The 16,484-nt window shown below is 39.9% G+C and overlaps 1 protein-coding gene across 4 annotated transcripts in view; it reads left to right on the forward strand.

Annotated features, from left to right (window-relative positions):
* The window catches only part of Zeb2 (zinc finger E-box binding homeobox 2), a 130,973-nt gene that overhangs the window by 109,094 nt on the left and 5,395 nt on the right, over positions 1–16,484 (forward strand). For all 4 annotated transcript variants that reach the window (XM_075985293.1, XM_075985294.1, XM_075985292.1 and 1 more), the window contains 6 exons: positions 2,499–2,687; positions 3,384–3,598; positions 6,178–6,286; positions 7,171–9,140; positions 10,539–10,719; positions 16,370–16,484. The exon at positions 16,370–16,484 is cut by the window's right edge and continues 5,395 nt beyond it. In XM_075985293.1, coding sequence (XP_075841408.1) covers positions 2,499–2,687; positions 3,384–3,598; positions 6,178–6,286; positions 7,171–9,140; positions 10,539–10,719; positions 16,370–16,484 — 2,779 coding nt within the window. The remainder of the gene's footprint in view (positions 1–2,498; positions 2,688–3,383; positions 3,599–6,177; positions 6,287–7,170; positions 9,141–10,538; positions 10,720–16,369) is intronic.

Consider the following 16,484-nt stretch of genomic DNA (forward strand, 5'->3'; position numbering starts at 1 on the left):
AGTTTCATTGTGAGTTTCCTGGAGGCAGGATCACCATTTTCGGACTGAGGTTGAGGTAAGAGCCAGTGGCTGGCTGCTTTGTTTTTTTGGATCTTCAGGTTGAACTCCTATATCTGTCCCTGAGTTTTTATTGCCACCATGCCTCAGCTTTGCTCACACCCTCACTCCTCCCTCTCTTGGACTGTGCTTAGCTGTGAATCTCTGTATCTGTTTCCATCAGTTGCTGGATGAAGATGACCATTAAGGTGGTCGTCAATCTGATTACAGGGAAGGCCAGTTTAAGCATCCTTTCCACTGTTCCTAAGAGTTTTAGCTGGAGTCATCCTCGTGGATTCCTGGAACTTTCCCTAGTGCCATGTTTCTCGCTAGCCCTTTAGTGGCTCCCTCAATCAAGATCTCTTTCCCTTCTCTCTCTGTCCTTCCCCTTTCTTCTCATTCCCTCATGCTTTCTTTCTCTCCTTCCCTTCCCCTTCCACCCTCCAATGTACCCCCTCCCCATACTCCCAATTTTTTCAGGAGATCTTTTCTGTTTCCCGTCTACTTCCTTAATCTTCGTTTCTTGAGTGACTTTGGACAGGAGCCCCAACCCCCATCCCACCCTACCCTAAGCCAACTCTTTGAGCAGAACCAACCTGCTCTTCTTTCTCTCCAATTCCTGTCATATTATAACCTAAGCCATGGTTACAAAGTACAAGTGTCATCATTCCATACAACTGTCCTTCTTGATTGATATCCGTCAACAGCTTCTTCTTGCTCCTAGAATAAAAATGAAAGTCCTCAGTAGGGATACTGTGCCCTGCATGGTCCCATTTCTGCTGCCTCTGCTCCCCAACATCCTATAGCTTTCATTTCACACTGCACTCCAAGTTAGATACTGAGATGGCCGTGCTCCTTCTTGTCACCCTTGCTCACGTTGCTGCTCCATCTTAAAGAGTAAATTAGTCTCAAGCTTCCTCCATGCAAGCTTTTCCCAAATTTTTAAACCCATTGCATTGGATTACTTTTGTTCATGCCAGTATAGAACCTTCGGTCTTAATACCCAGTCGTGTTTGAGTTTATTTGGGGGATGGTGTCTTTTTTGTGGTGAGGGAGGCTTCCAGAAGGACAGGGTTAGCTCTGGTCTTTGCTTAGGAAAATGCGACTTTCCTGTGTCAAGGTTTCAATCAGTACGTGTGGAATGAATAGAAGGTTCCATTTTCTAGTCTTCTTATCTAAAATCCTCAAGTTTATAATAATGTGAGCAGAAAAAAAGAAGAAGGAAGGAAAGAAATGACTAACTTGCTTGAACATTATCATATCACACTTGCCAAGGAGGCTTTGTATAGCAAACACCGTAGTGTTCCTTGCAGCAGAGAAAGTATGGTGGAAGATGCAGGGGGATCAGAGGGAACTGCTTTCAAACCATGGTATCAGGAGTCCGCTATTGAGCTAGCAAAGCACTTTCCCCTCAGCCATAAAGAATAGCTGGCAGCTACTCTTCCAGCTCTACCGTATGCATAATTTCTTATTTGGGATGTGTAAGCCACAACTGATTTCAGTGGCACATCTAGAGATTTTCAAGTATACCCTGTCTTGTGGCACAAATCGCTGAAACTGCCTCACAACTATGATTTATCTCATAAAAATGAAGTCATAGCTTAGGCTAACGTCACATAGAAATCATGCTGCAGTTTTATCAGTGTGATGCCATTACTTTTTGTTTTATTTCTATCAGCTGTGAGCTTAATGTTATGTCCACTGACTGTACAAAGATTAGCATCACAGTGAGAACTCATCGTCCTGCGACTTCTCTCTAGCCAGGTCACACTGCTGTGTTTGTAAGGGTGCCTGTCCTTTCTCATCCATCTCAGAATATGCAGACCTGGCTATCATATGTAAAGAAGAGCATGATTAAAAAAACTTATATTCAGTAGCATATGGATCTGTGGATAGGGACATGAAGTGTAGTAAACCTTAAGAAAATTAAATTTCCTTTTCATGTGTGTGTGTGTGGGTGCATGTGTGTGTATAAAAGCACTTTATTGAAGGGCTTTGGGGGCGGTCTGGAGAGGTCCACACTGTATGAAGAGGTATGCTGACCTCCTCAGTGGAGACTTTCGAAGTCTCCCTGTCGTGAAGAGCTATATTTACTTGTCTAAAGACAAAAGGAAGTTTCATACAGATCGTCCAAGTACCTGAAAGCTTGCGTTATGTCACGTTTAGGGATTTAGTTCCACTTTTTAAAGACACTTAATAAATGCATTTTAAGTCATCTTTCGTTTGTACATGAATTATACAAGTGAACATTCCCAGAACTACTTAGGCAAAGTAAGCCCTTTTGCATGCATCATAAAAATAAGTGTTTAATCAGTATTTGGTCATCTTCCCTCCTGACAAACAAAGGAGAGACTTAAGTCTTGCTAGTAACAAGCCAATCGCCCGTTGCTAGCAATGGTGTAGAGTCCTTGGCCTCCTAGGAAAAAGGCCCTGAAATGTTTCTCTTCTACTTCTGATTTCAGTGAAGAACGCAAATTGTACAGCCGACTTTGAGGAGTACTTTGCCAAAAGAAAACTGGAGGAACGCGATGGTCATGCAGTCAGCATTGAAGAGTACCTTCAGCGAAGCGACACAGCCATTATTTACCCAGAAGCCCCTGAGGAGCTGTCTCGCCTTGGCACGCCAGAGGCCAATGGGCAAGAAGAAAATGGTGAGGCTGTAATTCATTTTTAGCCACGATACTGACCTCTGCAGCTGTTACAATTACGAATGCACTACATGCCTGGGTGTTTACCTTAAAATTTGAAGAACAGCTGCAGAGGCATGGAATTTCACGAGCAAAGATTAGAACTGTAATTTTAGGGTATTGTGAAATTTTTTTTTGTCAGCAAATTTGTGTCATTTGTACATCCAATACAGAATAAGAACAATTACAGCCCATTTCTAAGAGATAAAAATATCTAAATGTATTCCTATCTTTCAGAGATATTTTACTTTTGAGGAAAAAAAAAAGTTTAAGATCACCGACCCTCACCTTTTGTTCTCTGACACCTGAAAATCTCCTTCCCTCCTGTGAATTCCTGTGTAACAGAAGTCTAGGGTTCAGAGGAACTGTCAGTCACCCAAAGGGAATTTCTTCATTTATCAGCTGTTTAAATCCCCCCCTCCCCACAAATAAGCTCAAGTAATTAATTAATTTTCGAGCGCAGTGTGAGCTGATTCGGACAAGCCTGCCCTGGGTGTGCAAAGGGGGCCTGGTTGCGAGGAGGCCGGGCGCAATGATGGCGCTCTGCTGGAGCAGATTGCAGTGATTCCTGTCATAGCAGCCCGGGCAGCCAGCCCATTAGCTGCCATTGATTTACTGACCTTTTGGCCCGCTCCTCTCCCTCTCGCCTCTCGGCTACAGACCTGCCACCTGGAACTCCAGATGCTTTTGCCCAACTGCTGACCTGCCCCTACTGCGACCGCGGCTACAAGCGCTTGACGTCGCTGAAGGAACACATCAAGTACCGCCACGAGAAGAATGAAGAGAACTTTTCCTGCCCTCTTTGTAGCTACACGTTCGCCTACCGCACCCAGCTCGAGCGGCATATGGTGACGCACAAGCCAGGGACAGATCAGGTGGGGGTTGGTTCTAAGTGATTTCCTTCTATAATAACCCCTTAGAGAAACGATATTGCTTTGATTGGCAATCATTATTAATTTTTCATGGCATTTTGAAGATGCAGATCTTTTAATGGTAATAGCTTTAATTGAGGTCTAAATGATTTTTTGATGGTCTCTTCTAATATGATTTAATAGTCTTATGTTCACGATCGAATGAGTGTGTTAATTTCTAATTTAGAAATTTTATTTGCACTTTAACTTGACTTTAGTTTCATTTTTATGTTCCACAAAAAGTGAATGAAATTGTAGCATTTTAATTATACATTATTAAACATCTCAGCAATTTTAATTCCATTTTTCACCTAGTTTTGCTTAGGCACTTTTTTCATATAGGACCTAATGTATAGTAAAAGAAGTGCGCGTTTCTTATATTTGCCATGAAACATTTTCAAATTACTTAGAATACTTTTACAAGCTTACTAATTTATGAAATCTAATTATTTTTAGGAAAATAAAAAGGCGTGTAGGTTATAAGCATTCATACATAATAAATTAGAAAAATAATAAACATTGGCTGTAGTTAAAACAATGCCATCTCAATATACATGCACGTAGTTAATAGCCAAAATTGTTCTGCCTCTTTTTGCTTCCTTGTTTTAAAACTAAGATCTCCGTCTTGGAAAGGTAAGGAGAGTATCTTAAACCCTTGAAATGACTGAGTAGGATTGATTCACAGCATCTCTTAAATGTTTCAGCAAAACTGTTCTTTCTGTCCTCCTGGGAGAATTGACTCTGCAAATTGATATTATGATGTGTTGGGTGGTCACAGTAATGGCGGTCACAACAACTGGCCCTCCAGATATAGAATTGCCCTAAATGAACTTTGCTATTAGATGTTTGTAAAAGGTTAAATATGATATTCTAAAGAAAACCTTGATTCGTCGTCATAGGCTTCATTGTCTTTGAGTAAGGAAAAGGAGGCGCAGATCCAATTAAGCAAGGATAGAAAGACTTTGCTACGAATTTTTACTATTTAAGGCACTTTATCACATAACCACACCATTTGTTTCTGATTGGACTTGTTACTTGAATGTTTTCCAAAGATCAGCTATAAGTAATATGCTTGTGTAGTTACACTTATGTAACAGTTTATCTTCTCATGCTTCTATGCACAAAAAAAAAACTCTAAGAAAAAAAAATGCCTAGATATTTATCTAGGATAACTGCTTTAAATTTCACAGGCAGAAGGGTGACTGTGTTGGCGCATTATGAATGGTAGCTTTGGTGTTGAAAAGTCCCCTCATTTGCTCATGGCATTTACAATTAGTAAATTAAAATGATTGTATCATATTAACAGTGGCACAACTAAAGTTTATAGTAGTCCTCTGAGGGCCGTGGAGGAGACAAAGCAGCTGTTGCTGTTTGTTTATGCAACTCAGCAACATATGAGCGCTGGTCCCTCAATGGCGCTCGGCGGGTTGGGCTCCGCTTGATCTTTGAAGGTTGCTGCTGTTTGAACAAACCTCCCTGTGTCCCATGTAACACCATCTGTCTCACTAGGAATGTGGGAAGATTCAGCACACCCTAGCAGTTGTCATACCGTTTTCTGTGCTGTCGTTTTTTGCAAAAGGCTTTTGTGTCATTGCTGCAGAAAAAGGGCTGGCCTCCTACCTTGAGCATCCAGAGTGGATGACTGTATTTTTTTGAAACCTGAAATTCCACTGCTCCGGCCCCCCCTCCCCCCATCCCCTCACCTTATTCAAAAAGGTCAGCTGTGCTTGATTGTATCTGTGCAGCCTCTAACTTGTCTTTTCAGCAAACTTTTTTTCTTTTGGTCCTTGCACACGACTAAAAAAGAAAATGAAAAGTCGTTGAAGTCCTTTCTACTGGCTTGTGATAAAACTGCCCAAGCAGCTCTCACCCAAGATGTTGTCTCTTATTTGATAATGAATCAAGTCTGATAGGCAGCACCTAAGAAGAACAGGGTTCACATGGGCTAGTAGCACCATGGAATGAAATATATTTAAAAAAGCCTACCAAGTATTTATAGTCAAAGGGTTTTTTGGTTTTGGTTTTTTGTTTTTTTTTTAATTCGGGGAAATTTTTTTTTGTACACTTCTTTAAATTTCAGTTTGATTTAGTGTAAGATATACTTTTACTCAGATACAGAAAACTTGATGAAAAATTTAAGTGTGGGTTTAAAAAACTTTTTTTCATACTTTTCAGGAAACTATTTTTCCCCCAACAAGATAGCAGCATTGAAGGAGTATTTGGGTTTTTAGATTAGTATTTAGGTTTTAGATTCTGCAGCAGACACGAAGATCCGTGAATATAGCCACAATTGTACTTTAGAACCATTTTAGGCAAGAGAGGACAGGCATGGTTGTGAGGCAAGCGTCAGGTGCACATGCGAAGCACTTTTTAAACAAAAGTTCCCGTTTTATTACCAGCATTATCACTTTTATTGCAACTCTGAAAGACAGAGCAGATAAATAAGCATGCACTCAGACCTCTTGGCCTGTCTGAAAGAGATTCCTGACAATCTCCTTTGTGCTCCCTGAACAAAAATGATGGCCGTCTTTCTCCTTTCGCAGCACCAAATGCTAACCCAAGGAGCAGGTAACCGGAAGTTCAAATGCACAGAGTGCGGCAAAGCCTTCAAATACAAGCACCACCTGAAGGAACACCTAAGAATTCACAGTGGTGAGTAGCGGGGGTCGCTCACACCCATGCCTGCATTCCTTCCAATTAGAGAAGGGTTGGAAGACTATTTAAATGTTCACAGTCGTGGATGTAGCGTTTTTTGTGCTGACCCATTTATCTCAAAAGCTCTGTTGCCTTAGAGAGTCTTAGGGTACCACTGTAAATGTTTATCCTTCTTACAAGAGCTTTGATTTTTTTTGGGGGGGGGGGCGCAAGTCTAGAGATTTTTGCCAAACTGGGTGTCTTTGACATGGAGATATTTGGACTGTGATTTCTGAAGCATATTCATATATGATACCTAGATGTAAACAAGAAAAAGTGAGAGAAAATTGGACAAGATCTGTATATGCCCAACATTTCTTGACTCCCAATAGCTGTACATCATAAACCCACATCGCACCACTGAGATTTCGGCTTCAGACGTCGTTTGATAGCTCTGCCAAGCATTTTATTACCAAATTGGATGCTATTCAAAGAACTAGTTGAATTGGTAGAATCAATGGAACCTCCACAGAGTTGATTAAAGCCATGGCTACACTCCCCTTTAAATACTGTGACATCTTTATTGCGCTATTGACCACACATTAATCTGACACTCTGTTTAAATAGGAGGCTGCCAATGGCCTGACAAGATTTGGGATCCTAGCTGAAAAAGGCATAGATAGCCTTCACCTTTCCCAGCCTACATCTTGAATTATGTCCGCCCAAGGTAGAGAAAGTCCAGATACAGTATGGTCACATAATCCTGGCTTAAGAATCTAGAATGTAGGGTCCACCCCCTCCCCCTGGATTCATCTCATTTGGTCCCACACATTCTTGTTTTGGCAGACTTCACTTGTTACCTACCCAAAGAAACCTAATGCTAATTTTCATTATCATTTTAGGTGAAAAACCTTATGAATGCCCAAACTGCAAGAAACGCTTCTCCCATTCTGGTTCCTACAGTTCACACATCAGCAGCAAGAAATGTATTGGTTTAATCTCAGTAAATGGCCGCATGAGAAACAATATCAAGACGGGTTCTTCCCCAAATTCTGTTTCTTCTTCTCCCACTAACTCAGCCATTACTCAGTTGAGGAACAAGTTGGAAAATGGAAAACCACTTAGCATGTCTGAGCAGACAGGCTTACTCAAAATTAAGACAGAACCACTAGACTTCAATGACTATAAAGTTCTTATGGCCACGCACGGGTTTAGTGGCACTAGTTCCTTTATGAATGGCAGCCTCGGAGCCACCAGCCCTTTAGGTGTGCACCCGTCTGCTCAGAGTCCAATGCAGCACTTAGGTGTAGGGATGGAGGCCCCTCTACTGGGATTTCCCACTATGAATAGCAATTTGAGCGAGGTACAAAAGGTTCTACAGATTGTGGACAATACGGTTTCCAGGCAAAAGATGGACTGCAAGACTGAAGAAATTTCGAAGTTGAAAGGTTATCACATGAAGGATCCATGTTCTCAGTCAGAAGAGCAGGGAGTTACTTCTCCCAATATCCCGCCTGTAGGTCTTCCGGTAGTGAGTCATAATGGTGCCACTAAAAGTATTATTGACTATACCTTAGAAAAAGTTAATGAAGCCAAAGCTTGCCTGCAGAGCTTGACTACTGACTCGAGGAGACAGATCAGCAACATCAAGAAAGAGAAGCTGCGTACTTTAATCGATTTGGTCACCGACGATAAAATGATTGAGAACCACAGCATATCCACTCCGTTTTCCTGCCAGTTCTGTAAAGAAAGCTTCCCGGGCCCCATTCCCCTGCATCAGCATGAGCGCTACCTGTGCAAAATGAATGAAGAGATCAAGGCGGTCCTGCAGCCTCATGAAAACATAGTCCCCAACAAAGGCGGAGTTTTTGTGGATAATAAAGCCCTCCTCTTGTCATCTGTACTTTCTGAGAAAGGACTGACAAGCCCCATCAACCCGTACAAGGACCACATGTCTGTACTCAAAGCGTACTACGCTATGAACATGGAGCCCAACTCTGACGAGCTGCTGAAAATCTCCATCGCTGTGGGCCTTCCTCAGGAATTTGTGAAGGAATGGTTTGAGCAAAGAAAAGTCTACCAGTATTCAAATCCCAGGTCGCCATCACTGGAAAGGACCTCCAAGCCGTTAGCTCCCAACAGTAACCCCCCCACAAAAGACTCTTTATTACCCAGGTCTCCTGTGAAACCTATGGACTCCATAACGTCCCCATCTATAGCAGAACTCCATAACAGTGTTACGAATTGTGATCCTCCTCTCAGGCTACCAAAACCTTCCCATTTTACCAATATGAAAGCAGTTGATAAACTGGACCACTCAAGGAGCAATACTCCTTCTCCTTTAAATCTTTCCTCCACATCTTCTAAAAACTCCCACAGTAGCTCATACACTCCAAATAGCTTCTCTTCCGAGGAGCTGCAGGCTGAGCCTTTGGACCTGTCGTTACCAAAACAACTGAGAGAACCCAAAAGTATTATTGCCACAAAGAACAAAACAAAAGCTACTAGCATAAATTTAGACCATAACAGTGTTTCTTCATCCTCTGAAAATTCAGACGAACCTCTGAATTTGACTTTTATCAAGAAGGAGTTTTCGAATTCTAATAATCTGGACAACAAAAGCACTAACCCTGTGTTCGGCATGAACCCGTTTAGTGCCAAGCCTTTATACACAGCTCTTCCTCCACAAAGCGCTTTTCCCCCTGCCACTTTCATGCCGCCAGTCCAGACCAGCATCCCCGGGCTACGACCATACCCAGGGCTGGATCAGATGAGCTTCCTACCACATATGGCCTATACCTACCCCACGGGAGCAGCTACCTTTGCTGACATGCAGCAGAGGAGGAAATACCAGCGGAAACAAGGATTTCAGGTAATGGGATGTGTCTTTTCTACTCTGAACAAAGGTGATTAAAAGAGTGTGGTCTGGCTGGTATCGTCCCCAAGCTGTGATTCCCCAGCCTGCCCAGTGCAAACAAAATTCGCCTAGATGATACACAAGGTGGGGGGGGGAAACACTCAGTGAAAGACAAATTCAGAAATAGGAAAATCTTTCTAACATGAACTTCCAACTCTGAGCTACCAAAGCCATTGGCTGAAGAGATAGTTTTGGTGGTTTTTGCTTTTTTTTTTTCTTCCCTAGGAACCTTAGGCAAGAAGATTGCTAGTTCAAGGTCAGGGAGTAGAGCAAGAGTCTGTTTCCAAAATAAAACAAGTGATGAGTTCTGTCGAGAATTACACACCAATGATGATAGTCAACAGGCTTGCCCAGATGCTTGGAACTAACGTTCTAGTCACATGCTTTGGGAGATGTACATAGCTCAAAGGAATTACACATTTAAATTTTAATATGTGCTTTGTTTGATACAGAATAGTTCATTTTGAAGAGTATGTAAAGAATATTTTACATGTTAACAGGTCTTCTTTCCTATTTTCCAAATTATCAAATAATTGATAGGTGGTTGTGTTGGCATTATCATATATAATCCCTGGTTGCAAAATAGGAGTCAAGGTGGCAGTGCATGGCTCTAACAGCTGTCCAGCATTCCAATTTACAACACATCTGCCTTCTTTGTAAATGCGTTTAAGCCTATTTAATCTTCTCTAGTATTAATTAGTGCAAATACAGTCTAAGAAAACTGAACTGTGGGCTGGCAAATGGAAATGTATGTTTTCATGCAGGTTTGCACTCCTTTGGACCAAGACAAAATAAATATCAAGAAAGTTAATAATTTACTGATCCACATTCATTATTGCTCAATGCTGAAGGCTGTTTTAACATAGATAGAACATTGATAAAAAGTGTTATTAATATTCCCTATTTCAAATTAGAAAATTAAATATAAAAATATAGCTTAGGGCTTTTGGTTGGTAGACATACATTTAAATAGATTGTGTAATAATAATATTTTGTACCTAAATATAAAATTCAATTAAAATGAGGTTTCTACAGCTACCAATCATTTCTGAAGTAAAGTAGACTGGAAAATATAGCAATTCTGATATTTAATGCTCACTTGTGGATATTCCCTGGTATTAAAAAAATGGAAGATATAAGAAAACTGCTTTTTTCCCATCTCTGTCAGAGGTTTATGCTTTTGTCAAAAAATGAGACTTTACATATTCTTCAGAAAAAAAAATAAAAGATTTTAGTCATAAGACAGATTGGCATGTAGCATTTTTGAGGCTCTCCTGATGTCAGCCTATGCATAGTTGTTTGGTGTAAACACAAAGGAAAGAGACTGTGTTGAACTATGTGATTATATCACAGGGAGAATTGCTTGATGGAGCACAAGACTACATGTCAGGCCTAGATGACATGACAGACTCCGATTCCTGTCTGTCTCGAAAGAAGATAAAGAAGACAGAAAGTGGCATGTATGCATGTGACTTATGTGACAAGACATTCCAGAAAAGCAGTTCCCTTCTGCGACATAAATACGAACACACAGGTATGAGCGACTTTGACTAGCTAGCTAGAGCTCTCCGGCCTCCTGTACATATCATAAGATTTAATGGGTACACATTTGCGACATAAGATGTAGCCTATGCTGATACCTTCAACAAGAAAGAAGTAATCCTTTTGCGTAACCCAGTAGGACTTTCCGTGTTGCCTGTTTATTGGATCAATCATGTGTTTATGAGTGTGCTTGTCTTCCTAACTTCCAAGTTATCTGTAAAGCAAATTTACTTATCATGTCAAAGAAATATTTAAATGCCCAGGGTAATGAAATGGCATGACAAGAGCTAATTATTGAAAGTATCTTCAAATTCTTAAGCTATGATGAATTTATATATGTGTAAAAATCTTACAATAAATCTGGTCAGTGATATATTAGTGTAATCATCCAAACATCAAGTAAGCCATGGTTTGGGGTGACTTTGCTTGGTTTCCATAAATTGGCCACTTTTGAATCAATTATGTGTCATTTCCATAAAAGAAAAGCAAGGGACCAAATGAACTACTGAATCTACCATTAATTGAAAGACTAAAATAATATTTTTCCCACTCATGTGTCACTAATCAGCAATAGTTACAAAGTGAAGGGCTCCTTATGACTAAAGAGGTGGTGCATTACTTTTTCTTAAAATATTTTCCACAATCCAAGATCAGGTCTGCAGCTCTGCGGTAGGACTCCATCCCTGTTCCCTCTCTCCTCCCCATCTCCCTGCCCTGAAGGAGGCAACCTAGCCTCACCCTGACCGTAACCCCTTCCCAGGTTTTTTCCTCTAGAGCTATGGCAAGCTGTATTAGCCCTGGGTGTGGGAGGGGGTATCAAGTCTTATTCAAAATATTGGAAAAGAGAAAAGGAGTAAGAAAGTGTAGGAAAACCTCTTCCTTTAAACAAGGGCAAAAATAGCATTAATTTGTGTTGGGGGAAGTAGTGAGCAAAGGAGAAAAGGTGGTGCTGGATTTTAACCACCCGCAGATACGGTACCCATTCTGATAGTGAAGGATACCTTGGAAAACACAAGGATTCCGAATCTCACTAGCCATGTATGTGTTGGAGGTAGCACACATGACAGATTCCAGCTGAGCATGGGGGGGAAGTTGGCATGTGCTGGACAACTAGTGCTGAGGACCAAGCTTCTAACAGCTGTACTCCTCACCCAGCCAGTTTAGCTCCTTTTCCTCCAGCCGTGATCCCTGTGGCTATTATTTTAAAAGGTCAATTAATGATACTTGCAAAACACCCCAAATTGATTAGCAAATCTACACAGATTTTATACTTAAGCAAAATATTTGAGACATCAAAATTTGCCTACACTGTTCATTTATTATACTTTCTTTAATTCTGAGTTTTATTTGAGTATTTACAGAGTAAAAAAAAAATATTTTCATGCCTAAATTTACTTTAATTTTAATCAACCTCAAATATATTTTGTATTTCATTATTCAGCTACAATAGGCACATCCCTGAAGGCATCTTTCCCTCTCTGATTGGTCTTATTAAATGACCATATGCAAAACTCTATCATTTACTAAATGGTGAGTGTAAAACTTTTATTTTAGTGAGGGCTGTCATACATATTGACATCTTGTCAATATATTTATCTCCTATAAATATGCTGGTCCATAAACTTCATAGGTGTTCAGCTAGTTGAGAGACCCAAAAGTTGACAAACACAAAAGCATATATATTTGATTTTTTTAAAAAAAAAAGAACATTATTTTAAAAATAAAATATTCTGGTCCTTTAAGATGAGAGATCTGCTGCCTAGAAACATTGCCTAGCAACAGGATGCGAACCATCCAATGGTTTCTCTAAACTGGTGATCAATTATCCTCCTGTTGGCATCCTAGCTTGTCAAGTTTCCAATATGTTAACTTTTTGGTCTCTTGACCAAACATCTCACGACATCACTACTGTCACTGTGTTAGGTTCCATCCAAACAAAATTCTTCATGAAACTTGTCAGTATGATGTATGTGTAAATTTAGTTGACTTTCTTCTAACTGGGCCCCATAAGTCCAGTTTTATTTGTTTATATTAAGATCTAGTAATATTTTTAAATGAACTAATATGAATATTATAAGAGAGAACTGTCTTGACTCTAAGGCTGGGCAATGAAGTTGAATTGTGATTTGCTTACTACATGTTGATTATAAATGTGTCATTGATAAAGTATGTTTGTTATCTGTCTATAGAATTGTTTAAATTAAGAAGAAAATTAGTGTCTATTTATTCTTGGGATTCTGTGCTCTTTTGCCTCAATCTATCTATTTCCTAGGCAGATACCAAAGTCATACTGCTTAATTCTCTTGCCAACGGCTTATTGCTTGCGTGTTTGCTTGGTTTTATTTATTTATTTGTTTTGGTGGGAGGGGGGTACCCTGGATAGTACAGAGAAGATAATACTATGTACATGTTATCTTCAATTGGAATAATTGTCACGAACAATGACTGAAATAAAAGATGTGAACCTTCTGGTAGGCACTGTCAAGGACTCATTTGTACTGCACCAAAATTTTAATCTGACACCTACTGAGGGCTTTCTCTGTTGAGACATTGTGGTAGGTACTTTCAAATCACCTTATTTATAAAAGAGATAAACATCTTTCTAGTTTTGAGTAGACAGTGTCTAAATTTTAAATAATTTTACGTAATCTGGTCAATTTTGTTCCTTAGTCAGACGGCAACTTTTCCCTGCCACAAACCTTCTCTTTGTTACTAGCTTTACTCATCGTTCTAACTGTCAGATGATCATGAACCTAGATAATAGCGAAAAAAAATTGTCCCCAAATGTTTTGGTTAATTTAATAACAATTGGAGCGTTTTTCTGAATCTTGTTCATATAGAAATTTGTTTCTAGAACATTTTTATTTGAGTCAGGTGGACTAATCAAACAAATTAAAGTGAAATAAATTCCCATGTTAGCTTCTATTTTAAGTTGAATTTATTAAATACTTGTTACTGAGGTTCTCAAGATTAGTAGAATTTTTAGTGCAAGGTAAGTGTCAAAGCTCTCAGCCACCCCCCACTTTTGTCCTTCACACGGCGTCACAGCTGAGCCCCTTTTCCTTGAGGTTTGCCAGTTTAGGATACAGAATTAACGCAGTCCTATTACAAGCACAGTGTCTATTATCAAATGAATTCTTTGAAAGTTGGCTGCCTGTCTTCATAACATCCATCTCCCAAGCATTTCTAAAAGGTCTGGAAATCTGTATTGGAAGACGGTTGCTTTCTGTCCAGATGCTTCTCCGGTTTTATGAGTTTAGAAAAATCAAAAGCCTTGTTGGCTTAAAGATCATTCAAAATGTTTCCCTCCATGAGCGACCTAACTGGTTGACCACCTTTGGTCCTGAGCTGATGAAACAGTAGTATCAAAAAGACATCACAGAACAGTTTTGTTCATGCATGCTTTAACAACTAAAGCAACAAGAACATTTAATGTGTAGTTTATCTCCACTTGAACTTATTTGTATGTACCCTGCTCTTTGAGGCATGCATCCTGCTTAGAATTTAGGAAATGGTTGAATATGTATTAATGGATAAGAGTTTAGTGATTCGACCCTAATGACCTATCACAATGAAGTCCTTGTACTAAACACTTTACATATCCCCTCCTTATTCTATCTATGTCCAGTCCTCAGGCTAAGTCCCCAAATGACTTTGCTTTATCTGCAAAGACCCTGATTCTCAAAGCAGTTGACATACCTAAGACTGTACCACATTCTGTCCTAAAAAACGAATTTCAGTGAAACTCCCTAGCTCACCACCCTTATTGAGAACTGTACCATTCTGCCTCCATGGCATAATTGCTACTGCTACTCATGTTTTACCTTTCTCCCAGTAACATGGGCACTTTAAATCTACACATACAAACAACAACAACAGCAAAAGACCAAAATTGTACCATAGAAGCTTGAACAGTTCTTGAAAAGTTACCAAAAAAGGAGAAAATACTCCCAAGGTTTACTCAAATACACTTCTATCCCCTATTGCTATCGACCCAGATTTCTCCTACTCTACCAGAATGTTCTATCATCCAGTTTACCTCATCTGAAACATGATTTCCCAAACTTAAAGAATGGTTCTCATATGTCTTAAATTAAACTTATTGTCTTTGGGCTATTAGCTGCCTTGCAATAGGTTAATATAATGCCGTCTGTATTTCCCAACTGGTGAGCCTAACAAATTCTTTTTTTAAACACTTTTTATTGTTTTTATTGAACTATACATTTTTCTCAGCTCCCTTCCCCTTCTTCTCTCGTCCCCTCTCCCCTCCCCCATGACCCCCCACGCTCCCAATTTACTCAGAAGATCTTGTCTTTTTCTCTTTCCTATGCATCTTATGGAAAAAAAAACAAAACAAATAAACAAAAAATTTCCTACTTAAATATTGTGCCTTCCCATATCACTAAATTTCTATTGGATGTTCCAGTAAAATGAAGACCATCAATGAAACGACATATAGCCATTCTACTGCATTTTCTAAGTAGTGGCATGCCCTGGAGGCGTTCAATAACATTATTAAAGATATTTGATTACTAATTGAGACTGTATGTCACCATATAACTGAATACCTGAAGTGTGCGGAATGGGCTCCTAATCTTATAATATGACACTTAGCAAATGAGAATGGGGTTGCATCTACTAATGCTGGTGTTCTAATTTAATTTGCCCAAATGAGCGTTCGTAGCCGGAAACAGAAGCACCTAGCTTCGCGTACGTTAGAATGGTACATGATGCTCCCCGCCACACGTTTGACTTTAACTCTGGAGCATCAGGTTGATAATTTTTTTTTGTCAGTTCTATTTTGGAAATAAAGCTTTAAGTATGACAGCTATGGAAGGTGTTGAAGGCGCTCCAGTGCTATTTGTGGCCTGGAATCAACCAGATGTGTTTAGGCTTGGCAGTGGTTTCAAGTTCCAAACACTGGTTAGAAACTGCCTGGAATGTGAAAGGAAGTACGGCATTCTCTAACTGGAGTATTTTAACACTCAACAAGTGGTTGACATCTCCTGGAAAACTCTAGAGGGAAAACACTATTTGGAACTAGTTCAGACCCATGAGATACATCTTTCTAGTTCGTATTTCAGATGGTTTCTTCTCAAAGCTTTGTTCTTAGAATCCCACTGGTAAGACACTTAAGGTCTTCTTACCTCTACTGTGTTCTTTCCTAACTTGGCAGTTTGCTCCCCGTTAAGACCTAAAGCCCACTTTCAAAGCAGCTCCCTCATGGTGCAACACACAAAACCAGCGATGACTCCATCTTTCTTGCTCTTAGGCAAATCCTTGGTTTAAAAAAAAACGTAAGGAAGAGAAGAGTTGGCTGGTGTTGGCGATAAGCTGTAGGCCACTAGAAATGTCTTCTTTCACGGGTCAGTTTTCAGTTTATTGAAACAGTAACAAAGTTTCCATTTCTGAATTTCCCTTCACCAGCTGTTTAGTTGGTTAAAAAAAAATGCGTTCATCAACAAGACTTAGGAAGTCAGATTATGAAATGAAAACGAACCTTGTTAACCAGCTTGGGTTAGAAGGGTGTGTGGATCTTTTCAGGCATAAGCCAATGCGCTTATGGAGACGTTGACAGAATTCTTGGAAAGAGCCTTCATGCCAAGACACTAATCATCCTGTCGTCTTGTTCTTTCTCCCAGGAAAGAGACCACACCAGTGTCAGATTTGTAAGAAAGCATTCAAACACAAACACCACCTAATCGAGCATTCGAGGCTGCACTCGGGCGAGAAGCCCTACCAGTGCGACAAATGTGG

Source organism: Microtus pennsylvanicus, chromosome 9, assembly GCF_037038515.1.
Source record: "Microtus pennsylvanicus isolate mMicPen1 chromosome 9, mMicPen1.hap1, whole genome shotgun sequence".
In the NCBI taxonomy this organism is placed as follows: Eukaryota; Metazoa; Chordata; class Mammalia; order Rodentia; family Cricetidae; genus Microtus; species Microtus pennsylvanicus.